Genomic DNA, 10,982 nt, shown 5'->3' with positions numbered 1-10,982 from the left:
AATGCAGCAGACTGATCAAACATAATCAGTTTGATTTGTTAGTGAGGGCAAGTAATTCATTAAGAAAGTCGTGTTAAAATGATTTCAAGGGGGTAAATATAAAGCCTTTACTTATTTATTTTAAAAAAAATTAAGTTACATGTGTTTATGCTCACTTTCAGTTTCAAAAAGTATTTACTGTAAGTCAAGAATTTGCAGTTTCGTGTTTACTGACATTAAATATTAAATCACTTTATGATTTGGTCTTTTTGAGATCTTCGTTTCTTTGGGTATGAATGTGTTTAACTTGGAAAGAAATGATGCTTAAGTTGCCTGTTCAGGTCAGTTATTCTTGTTTTATTTACTAGATGGCAGCACGACCTCAGACAGCAGAAACTGGTTCCTCAGCATCGTAAACCTGAGCTAGTTAAACATTACACCTGGAACAGACAGTGCAAACCAGTCCTGTTAATGATTTAAAATGGGTTCCCTTCCATTTGTAAACTTCTCATGTAAGAACAAATTCCTGGCTGCACAGATTGCGACACCTGATCTAATAATAAGTGAGTGTCTTGTGATTCAGGTGTGTGTTGGAGGCCTCGTTGCAGGTTCCTGGTGTACCTGGGTGGAGCTGGGCTTGTCCTCCGCACGTTTGTCATCAGCATGTTTCACACATTCCTGCATGGACGGAATGTGGGAAAAGGAAAGAGCCGCTGCCTAGATAAAACAAATCTTCCAGTGGAACCAGTCGAACAAGCCTGTTGTGTTTAAGGACTTAATCGCGTATTGAACAGGTGTACTTTGTTCGTCTGATGGCTCAGCTGCAGTTTCAACCAGCATGTCTGAGCTGCTCTTATGCCTCGGCTGACTGTCATCTACCCCAAAAGTCTGGGGGTCGCAAGGCAGGAAGGGAAGGAGGGCCGGGATTGTGGCAGTAAATGGATGGAGGAGGTGGAGGAGGGAGAACCTGCAGAGAGGAGCCCAGAACAGAGGTAGGCAGAAATTTGTGACGTTCAGCAGCTTGTCTTTGCTTTTGAGTGGCAGGTCTCTGATTATCTGCTGCTACAGGGAGGAGAAGTCAGCGTGTAATGATGGTGTCAAGATAGTTTTCTGCTCCATTTGGCACAAATCTGTCAGCATGTGTGAGTTGTCGAGGGGTTCATGTCTTACTGAACTGAGACCTGAAGTGACTGTAAATTAGCTGCACTACACAACAGCTCATTATAAAAGCATGATATGGAGAAAATCACTGATTAAAAGCTCGAAGTCACTTAAAATTTCAGATTTCCAAAGACCCAAGTGTTAAATAAATCTGTAACTTTTCAGCTTATGTCAGGTGTTGCTGTAAATACCTGAATTCTCACATTTCAACCATACATAAGTGACAGAAAATAATGTTAAATAAAAGCACAGTTCTCACAAAATAAATAGCAAAAAGTTAATTTCAGTAATTTTATAAAGCAGCATGACAGTTTTCCTCTACTACTTGTGTTCTTTCATTTTCAGTTCTCACACTTTACTTCTGTTCTCTGTCTCCAGTCTGTTACATATTTCATATGATGTCCCACAAGGATCAGTGTTGGGACCAAATTTGTTTATACTACACGTAGAATTGTTTAATTTGTAGACGATCTGAATATTTTTTGTTTGGATGACAAGATGCAAACCGAGAAGGTTTAGCAGGAATAAACTTCAATAAAATCTTAAAAACTAAATTTAGGATGTTTGGCAATCATAGAATAAACTCTTTACTTCAGGTAAAGATTGATGACCCTAACATTGAATTGTTTTTTTAGGTGTGGTCTTGGATCACAAACTTATATAAAATATATAAAAGCAAAGTTGGCAAAAATTTCTTACAAAGAAAAAGACACATTCTGAATTCCTCTTATACATTATAATGCTCACTGTTTTTACTTTGCTTGACCTACTGTGCAAAAAAGTGTGGGCTAACACGTATAATAAAGCATTAAATCAAGTAAAAATATACAGAAATCAGCTATTGGGATTGTACAGAGTGTGAGATATAATAAGGACACCAATAAATTGTTCAAAACAAATACTGGGAATTTTTTGATTCAGTAAATTTTAGAACTGCACAAATAACTCTCAAAGCAACCAGTAAGTTATATTAGAACCTTTGAATTAAGAGAAAAATGTAAATTTTAAAACGATGTTTGCTTGTACCACCATGAAGAGTGGATGTTCATCAGTTTATGGGGTAAACTTATAGAACAGTCTGAACAATGGTCTCAAAATGACTCTAAAACTATTTAAGAAAATGTGCAAAAAAGACGACTTGCTTGAAAAAAACATTAATGTGGGATTATTGGGGTATAGATAGATAGGTAGGTAGGTAGGTAGGAGTTAATAACTTAAAGTTCATCCTATTTGTTTTCAGATATTACTTTATGGTTTTGGATTTCATTTTGTGCCATTTATTTTCTCTTTTTTGCCTTCATGGTGTTGTGGCATATCTGAAATAAATCACTGAATCAAATCTCTTCAGTTCAAACCAAACTCCAGCTGAAGGTCAACCCTGGCACACCTGTTGGTCCCAGGCCCTGAGGACACTGAGGCCACTGAGGCCCTGGTTCAGCTGGGCTCCGGTGGGTGTCGTGTGGTTGGTTTGCCAGCTGGAGGCGCTGCCACATCCCTCTTTGTTGCTGCTGGACATCTGCTGGAGGCTGCTGCTGCTGCTGCTGCTTCTGCTTCTGCTGCTGGTTGCCCTGGGAGGCTGCATCTATGCCCTGAAGCGCTGCTTGCAGCCAGGACAGGAGCTGGTGAGCAGAACCACAAGAAATGGATCTTCCTTCTTCTGCTGGCGTCTTTAATCATGTTATGTTTATTCAGTGGCTTTGCTTGAATTCAAGGGGGAGAATCCACAGAGAGAACAGCAGGAGGTTGTGACTGAAAACTGGAATAACCAGTGTTCTCGGTGAGGCTTCAGTATTTACACATTTTCAGACACGTTTTAATTTTTAAAAAACACACCTTACAGCATTTACTTCCTTACAGCATCACATGGGCCTCTCTTATCTACACCTCACAGCCTCAGCAGATGTGAATTTCCAAATCTGGTGCATCCAGCATGTCAATTCACCACACCGAAAAGAACTATAAGGATATATTTCACTGTTTTATAGAATTTTTTTGTGTGACAGATGCAATTAGTGTCTTTATTTCATCAATTATGTATCTATTTATTTGGATAGTTCTCCCTGCAGCTATTTTTTTTGCTGTTTTATGAAATGCTTGCATATGTGACAAATGCAATTAGTGTCTTTATTTCATTTTAGATTAGATTAGATTAGATTAGATTAATCTTTAATGTATTGCACAGAATACTAAGACAACAAATGCAGTTTAGCATCTAACCAGAAGTGCAAAAGTAGCCGTACGGTGCATTATTTACAGGATAAACAGAATGAACAGTATAGACAGAGTGGTATGAACACACTAATATATAAATATAGCTGTTATACATTATAAAACAACAGCTAAATCTACAGGTAGAGATAAATAGATTTGAGATATAAACAGTACATATAAAGGAACAGCAGCATGAATACGACAAACAGTCTATAGGATATGAGATGGAGCACATATGCAATATATACGCAGCATGATTTCTCCCAGTATTTAGTCATTTGTGGCTCTAATATGCACTTTTTGTTTAAGAAGTAAATTTTTTTCCACTATTAAAGGTCAGAGTTTATAATTTGGGAAATAAATGTAGCAAATTACTAAAGAATCTTACTTATTTTTTTCATATTTGCATGCTCACTGTGTTGTCCTCGTTCCTCCAGGATGCCCCGGTCAGTAAGTCCAGGCCTCCACCTTCCTCTAACCCTCGCCCTGGCAGACAGCCTGCTGCTGTGCGTCCTCCAGGAGCCCCTGTCAGACCCCAGTGTGCCCCACATTCAGGCTCTCCTCTCCAGACTAGAGGCAAGACGAAGAAAAACCACCTTTCAGAAACAAACTGCCCTCTGTCTCCCACCCACGGCAGCCTCCGGCAATATTTGTCATCCCCTTTGTTTTCAGTCGCTCTTTGCATGTTGATCAGCGAGATCAGACCTTGCACTCGGGGATGTGCAGATGTTTTGGCCGCAGGCTGCACACGCCATCGCCGAGCTGCCCTCATCTGCACTCTGAATTAACTCTGACAGGCCGACGAGAGGAATTTAAATGTTTTGTCTGCCGCTCCCAACCAAACAAACCCGCAACGCTGAACTTGTCCTCTCTTTCCCACTGCAGTCTGTGTCTTACTCGCTGAAGAAGGCTGATGTTGGATCAGAGGTGATGCTGGAGGAGGTGGATGGAGGCTCCACGCTGACAGACAAGCTGAAGCTCATGCGCAGCTATCTGCAGCAGAGGTGAGGTTCATTCGGCGTACGTATGCGTCCTGCCTCCCTGGAGACTTCGCTCAGTTGGATTGACATCAAACACTCCTCTCTGACAGAACAGGGTCCCTGCGAGCTCTGGTCCAGGTGCAGGGGGATTTCGAGGCCAGTGTGAAGGACTTGCTGCAGGGCCTGGATGGCCTCTGGGCCCAGCTGGAGGAGCTGCATACCGGGGTCACGCTGAGCAAACGGGGAAGCCGAGACCAGGTGGATGTGGCCTCGGCTCGGACAGACGCAGAGGTAAAGACATGTGGTATGACTCAAACTTTTCACAATAAGGTCATATATTGAATTGTTCCAGCATATTTTAATTTTTCTGTCCTTCTAGTTTGAGCGTCCTGAATCGTGTAGATGGGTTTCTTAACACTATCTTTCCTTTGTCAAAGACTTTGTTTGCAATCCTGACTCGCCACAAGAACAGACTTGAGTCCTGCCAGGCTCATCTGAACAACAGCACACAGCTACTGCAGGTAAACATCTCCCCATGCAAGAAAAACATCAGCTCTGATGCTTTCCTGCTCTCTTCTCTCAGTAATCCTCTTTGTTTCTGTTCTGCAGGAGTTAACATGGAGTCACTCACACACCAGCAACAGCATGAAATGCAGCAGTGAGTCCGTTTGGCCTGAACTTCTGCTTCAGTCCAACATTGAGCAGGTACATTACACTCTGCCCGGTACACAAACAGGTCTAAGTCGGTTTAAAAAAGCCACCAGGACTAAAAATGTTTCTCTTCTTGCAGTTTGATAAAGTACAGGAGGGTTTCATCTCCCTGGAACAACAGACCTCCACCTTCCAGGCCCACCTGGAGGGACTTGGAGAAGGAAATCAGGACGGACATGCAGGGCCCCTCGCTCATGCTAACGGAGCCCGAGAGTCTCCACAGACTTCCAGACATGTGCAGAGTGGATGCACAAGTGAAGTGTCGTCACTGCGCTGTAACTCGAGGTCTGAATCCTCATCTGTTGGCTCAGCAGATGCAGAAATGGACACAGAAGCAGATGGTCCACATTCACTGTGTGAGAGATCAGTGCTGCAGTTCACCTCCACTATCGGACGCCTGCGAAAATCAGGAAGGAGGAAGTGATTTTTATCTCACTTTTATCGGTCGTCAAACAGGTGTCTTGTAAATACTGAAGTAGATTATTAATCTGTGAAGATATTCTCAAATGTTGATCATTTGCTGGTTGCCTCAGACTTGAGTATTTATTACATTTTGTGATTATAATACGTGTATTTTATTGCTGTAATGCTGCTCAGCTTGCTGTTAAACAGATCTTTAAAATGATCGTCAGTGTTTCTGCATTCTTTTCAAAGAACATCTTATCTTAAACCCTTAAAACTCAACTCTGTGCATCAAAGTCACATGATAATAATCTTTAAAATACCTCAGATGTGTGGCTCTATGAAATTCTAACCTCTTTCCACACAACAACATTCTAGTCACTGCAGCTCAAGCATAGCAGCTCACCTATAACTCTGCAAACACACTGTAAAACTACTAAATGAAATGTTGGAATATTGGAGTAATTCAACCATGCATGTGTGAACCAGGAACCGATTCTACGGATCAAATCTGAATTTGTATTTTTTAGACTCTTGAGTTTGCTGCATTTTCTTTTTAGAAACACTCAGCTATGCTGTTGACTGCTTATTATGCAGATTATGTGTCTTCTAGCAGATCAAAAACTCCATATGAACTTCTTAACAAGGTGAAAAAGCTTGATGTAGCACACAAGAATGGGTTTTTGATGTAAAGAACATTTCAAACACAGGAGGGCAGACTTTCACCTGTTATTACAGAAAGTAAACAGAAGCGGCACCTATTCGAAGTAATTATACTATCAAACCATATATACATCTCTGTCTGGAACTTTTCCCTACAATCAGCTTTATAAGAGGAAAGTGTTCGTGAGAACATAAAGGTGTTTCTTTCAGTTTCAGAAAGCTGTGTCTGAATCATCTCATTTGATTCAGGTGTGTTTTCCAGGTTTTTTGTGTTTGTAGAGCAACGCAGTTTCATTTACTGAGCAACTGTGTTACGACAAGATGTGTAATATTGCCTATCTGATGATCTTTTACATCATCTTGTTGAGGCTTTATGTGTTTTCAGTCACAGTTCTATGATTTTAACAAGTTTTTTTCTTCTAGTGTGCAGGATAAACAGGTCAAAAAATCCCCCAAAACATCTTTCGTTCCTGTTCTTTCTGTCTATCAGACTAAGTGACTGCAACAGGCTGAGCCCTTCAAAGCAGGGATTTCATTCCGAGGGCAAAGAGGGGGAGAGAAAGGTAGAGAGGGGGCAGCGGAGGTCAACGCCGGAAGCGTTTCTGTTATTACTAAAAACTGAGCAGCCCTCTAGACCTTTTTGAAAGACATGAATGTCTTTGATCCAAATTCAATTACCCTGCGGCAGCGCACTGAAGGCACACAAGCTGACATAGTTTTCTCCAAACCAGATTCCTAACTTTTTCAGTTTTTACAGGACTCCTGATGGGGAATCTGTTCGTTCAGGGCCGCCGTTAAAGCGCCAGTTGCGGGGACGTGGAAGTCATTTGACCGTGGACTTGCCCACCATCTGCCGGATCACGCATCTGTCTGATTCCCTCACAGCGGGGCGGCGATGGGGCGAGGTGGAGCCGACCCCTGGGGGATCTGGGATGAAAGGAATGTGTGCTGAACGCTGCAAGCATCCGAGCTGTCACAACACCGCAGACGCAAACACCGAGACTGGACATTGTTGTTGGGGGGGAGATGTGTGTTTGGAGTTGAAAATACACCGTTATGACATGAACACGCAACTTTTTCCACGAGGCTTGGATTCCTCCTCACGGCAATAACGACCACATGCGCTTTGAGGTCGAAACAATGAAGAGACAACCATAGAATTGATTTATTAAATGCTTTAATCAGTGAACAGAGGAAAGGGAAGAGCTGATTCTATTAAATGGGAATGAGGAACAGGCCTCCGGAGCAAAACAAGGCCTCGCTTTACGAGTTAGCGGGGAACATCCTGCATGTCCAGATGAACTCATGCCTCACATAGCTGGTTTGTGATGTCATGGCCGGCAGAGGGACGGAGGCTGGGAGAGCAGATGGCATCGGCTATCTGAGAACGTACGAATGAAATTACCACGGGCTCTGTTTAGTTACACTAAAAACTTGATGAGCGGCTTCCCTAGCAGGCCGCTCCGGTGCTGCAGCAGAGGCTGTTTCAAAGCCAGCTCAAGTGTGTGTTGTTTCAGAAAATATGGTTCATGGCAGAGGTCAATCCCTCGCCTTATCCTGACAATTACTCAAGATCAGGTTTCAGCGGCCGACACACAGCACACACTGCTGCTGATCCCTCCTCTGATGGCACCAACAAGCCGCCGCTATCTCATATAAACAAACTTGTTGCTAAACTTTCTCGAGAGCGCGGTTAAATAAACCGTTCAAGATCCACTTTGGGGTTTCAAATCTGTTTTCCAGGGAGACTTACAAACAAAAAGCTTCAGACAGAGACAGAAAATGTCACTGTCCAGTACTGAAATCAACAAAATGATGTGTAGGAAATGTGGAAGAAGAAACAACCAGACAGGCTTTAACTGGTTGGGATCCTGTTAACCTGTTAAATTAATGGCAGTGACATCCTAGGTTGAGGTTTTATGTCTACATGTGAAGAGTGCAACAGTGATATCATCTTATAATATATCATGCAGCTTTTTTAGAAGAAAAACTGTCCTCAAGGCCCTTTTTTGAAAAAACTCACTTAGAGTAGGCTGAGATTGTGCAATTTCTCATTTTTAACTGTTTTCTAGGACAATTTAACTTGCTTTACAGATTTTTTACTTTATGCTGCTATATGTTATACATAATATTATAGAATATTCCATTTTTAAGCAATACAGGAAACACATTGTTTGGATCATGTGAGACCCAGGTCCAGCTTAACACATTTTAGCTTTGGCTAAATACATTTAACAATATTAGAATGAGATTAATCGTGTTTTTATGCAAGCAAAACACACATTTCTGCAACAAATGGACACTCTAAGTTTGTTTCTTGGACCTACTGTTCTTGTGCAATGCCTCCAAAAAGCCAGTTTAAACGCAATTTATTCAAGATCATTTCTATACATTTATTATAGGTCGATACTGTTTGTGTCTCAGTCTATGATAGATCCATATTTCACGGATGGAAACACTGGTACATGCAGTAGATTAATAGATATGTGTGGATATTATCTATCCATCTCTTTCATTTTTAGACGGGTATGTGCAGATATCCCTCTGAATGGATAAGGACAGCAGAAACATGTTATTGGCAGTTGTCATTGGCTTTTAGCACCCAAAAATGAATGAAAATAACTTCGTAAGAAGAAGATTTTATGTAGGGTTCTGTTTAGAGCTCACTTTCATCCTATTTCTTTTTAAAATTTTGCTGACTTGTGGATTTATATTTGATTTCTGTGAAGAGATTTAATGATCTTAGTACTGTGATATCAGCACCAAACAAGCTTTTTACTCAATGATTGCCGTTAGTTTGTCTGTCTGTCTGTCTGTTAGCAACATTATTCAAAAACGGAATAACGGATTTGGATGAAATTATCAGGGAAGGTCTGAAATGACACAAGGACCGATTGATTAGATTTTGGCAGTGATGCAGCTTATAGTCTGGCTCCACGGATTTGATAAAGATTTTTATATCACCGCAAGATATCGGCACGCCGTCACTGTAACTATGGCAACAAGTGAACACTACGTCAGCTGCCTTCTGACGATCACATGATTGCGATTTGTGATACAAATCCACCGTTGCGGACTTATCAGGACGTATCCATCGGAAATGATACAAAAAATAATTTTATTAAATTGTGGGGGTGTTTCTGAGTCCCATCAATTCCCGCTGTGCGCTACATATTTAGGTCATGTGATTGGTATTTTTGTATAACCCACACATGCATAACACACCTGTGCTCAGCGCAAGATCATTTTGTTTGCAGGTACATCTATATGGCCATGTTCTTTGTAGCCGTGATTTCTGCCACAAATTTTTTCAAGATTTCAGCCATCAGAAATAACACGACTGAGCAGCCTTGGTGGAATACTGCGCTGCCTTTTCTTGTTTTAACATATGATGCATGTATAACTTCACTACATGCTTTAAATCAATTGTTTTTAAGGCACTTTTTTGTCATGCCACACCTGCACAAGCATAAAAGTGTCTGCTGGATATTATAGTCTAAATAAAACCAGTGAACAGCTTTGGATTTACTTCGCTATGCAGACTTTGTCCCGGTGAATCACAGAACCATGTGCATGGCTGCTATTAAAGCGCTGGACACAGATAACGGAGGGCCATGCCACTTTTAACCGGAGGCTATTGGAAACGCAACGGACAGCTGCACTTTGAGACAAAACATCAAAAACACCAGCCACAGATGTACGCAATTAGCAACATGGTAGACATTTGGGGAGCAAAGGTCCATAAACTCGCAACTTATTATGGCTGATCTAACGTGGCCGCGGGGAAGCCAAAGCTCAACAGCATTAATGGGCTTTCAGTTTGGGATGAAACATTCCAGCATCCAGGATTTAATGATAGAAGAAGGAGCCTCAACTCCTCCTAAAATCCGAGCTTTAATGCTGGTTCTCTGTTCTGATAGTAAATATCATCCATTCAGTGCATGTTTACATGTTTCTATGTAAAGTAAGAGACATATATTCTGTGGGAGGAGCAGCCAACGTCAATCTCAACATGTTTCCAATCATCAGGAAACGCTAAGCTTCCTGTTTGTCTAAATATTTTCTTATTTTGTTTTTCCAGAGAGCAGGCTAGAATAATGAAGCGTGACCTCTCTGCCCTCCTGCTTTCTCCTCGACGTCCAAACCTGCCGGACCCTCCAAAGGTCACGAGCACCAAGCCACCAGTCGGTAAACGGATGTGGTGCAAGTTTAAACCCAGCAGTCGACTTTTAAACCCCACTCAAAGACAAAAGATACTTTTTTACGTTCAGATTTTACGTCCCAATATCACGACCCTGATTGATGATCTTTGATGAGTTATGACTGAAAGATAAATTTTGACTATGAGTCACGCCGCATTTGAAAGCAAAGAACTCGACGTGACTTATTTGTGAGGTGGAAATCTCACAAACTTCTAGGATTCTTCCAGATGCAGCTGTCTGCAGCTTTTACATATTGCATGATAAATCTTTCAGCCTTTAGCTTTTTTGGAATGATAAAATCGCAGTGCACATTACATCACCTGCCTTTTATCATTCATTTGTGTTTTATCTGTGTTGCCGAAGGAACTGACAGTTTGATTTCTCAGTATTCCTCCCAAAGAAATCGATTTTTTTTCTCCCCCTTGAGGCATGTGGACTTCCTGCACTGGTTGCTTCATAGGTGGGTGAGTGTAATCCTGCACTAATCCTGAGTTTCTTTCAAGAATAATTCAGGTTTGGGTTTTATTGTTGCAATTTGTGGCCAAAATTAGAAGCAGTGATAACCTTGCACTTGCTAAGTAACTTTTACGGTTTAGATTCCAACAGGAAATGCAGTTATTTTACTTTTCAGCTTTGGTTTTTCTTAAAATTAGTTTAACTAACATGCGGTTTG

General features: G+C 41.3%; 1 protein-coding gene across 1 annotated transcript; it reads left to right on the top strand.

Annotated features, from left to right (window-relative positions):
- The first annotated feature begins 571 nt into the window (after nucleotides 1-571).
- si:ch211-151h10.2 (uncharacterized protein LOC567699 homolog) lies at nucleotides 572-5,668 on the top strand. Its single transcript, XM_023283590.3, has 9 exons — nucleotides 572-971; nucleotides 2,489-2,762; nucleotides 2,853-2,917; nucleotides 3,789-3,927; nucleotides 4,237-4,355; nucleotides 4,442-4,622; nucleotides 4,769-4,852; nucleotides 4,941-5,036; nucleotides 5,122-5,668. Exons 1-9 carry the CDS (start codon nucleotides 835-837, stop codon nucleotides 5,464-5,466), a joined length of 1,440 nt encoding a protein of 479 aa, XP_023139358.2. The 5' UTR covers nucleotides 572-834; the 3' UTR covers nucleotides 5,467-5,668.
- The last annotated feature ends 5,314 nt before the right edge of the window (nucleotides 5,669-10,982 follow it).

Source organism: Amphiprion ocellaris, chromosome 7 (assembly GCF_022539595.1).
Source record: "Amphiprion ocellaris isolate individual 3 ecotype Okinawa chromosome 7, ASM2253959v1, whole genome shotgun sequence".
Lineage (NCBI taxonomy): Eukaryota > Metazoa > Chordata > Actinopteri > Pomacentridae > Amphiprion > Amphiprion ocellaris.
This window is presented reverse-complemented; position numbering and strand designations above follow the sequence as displayed.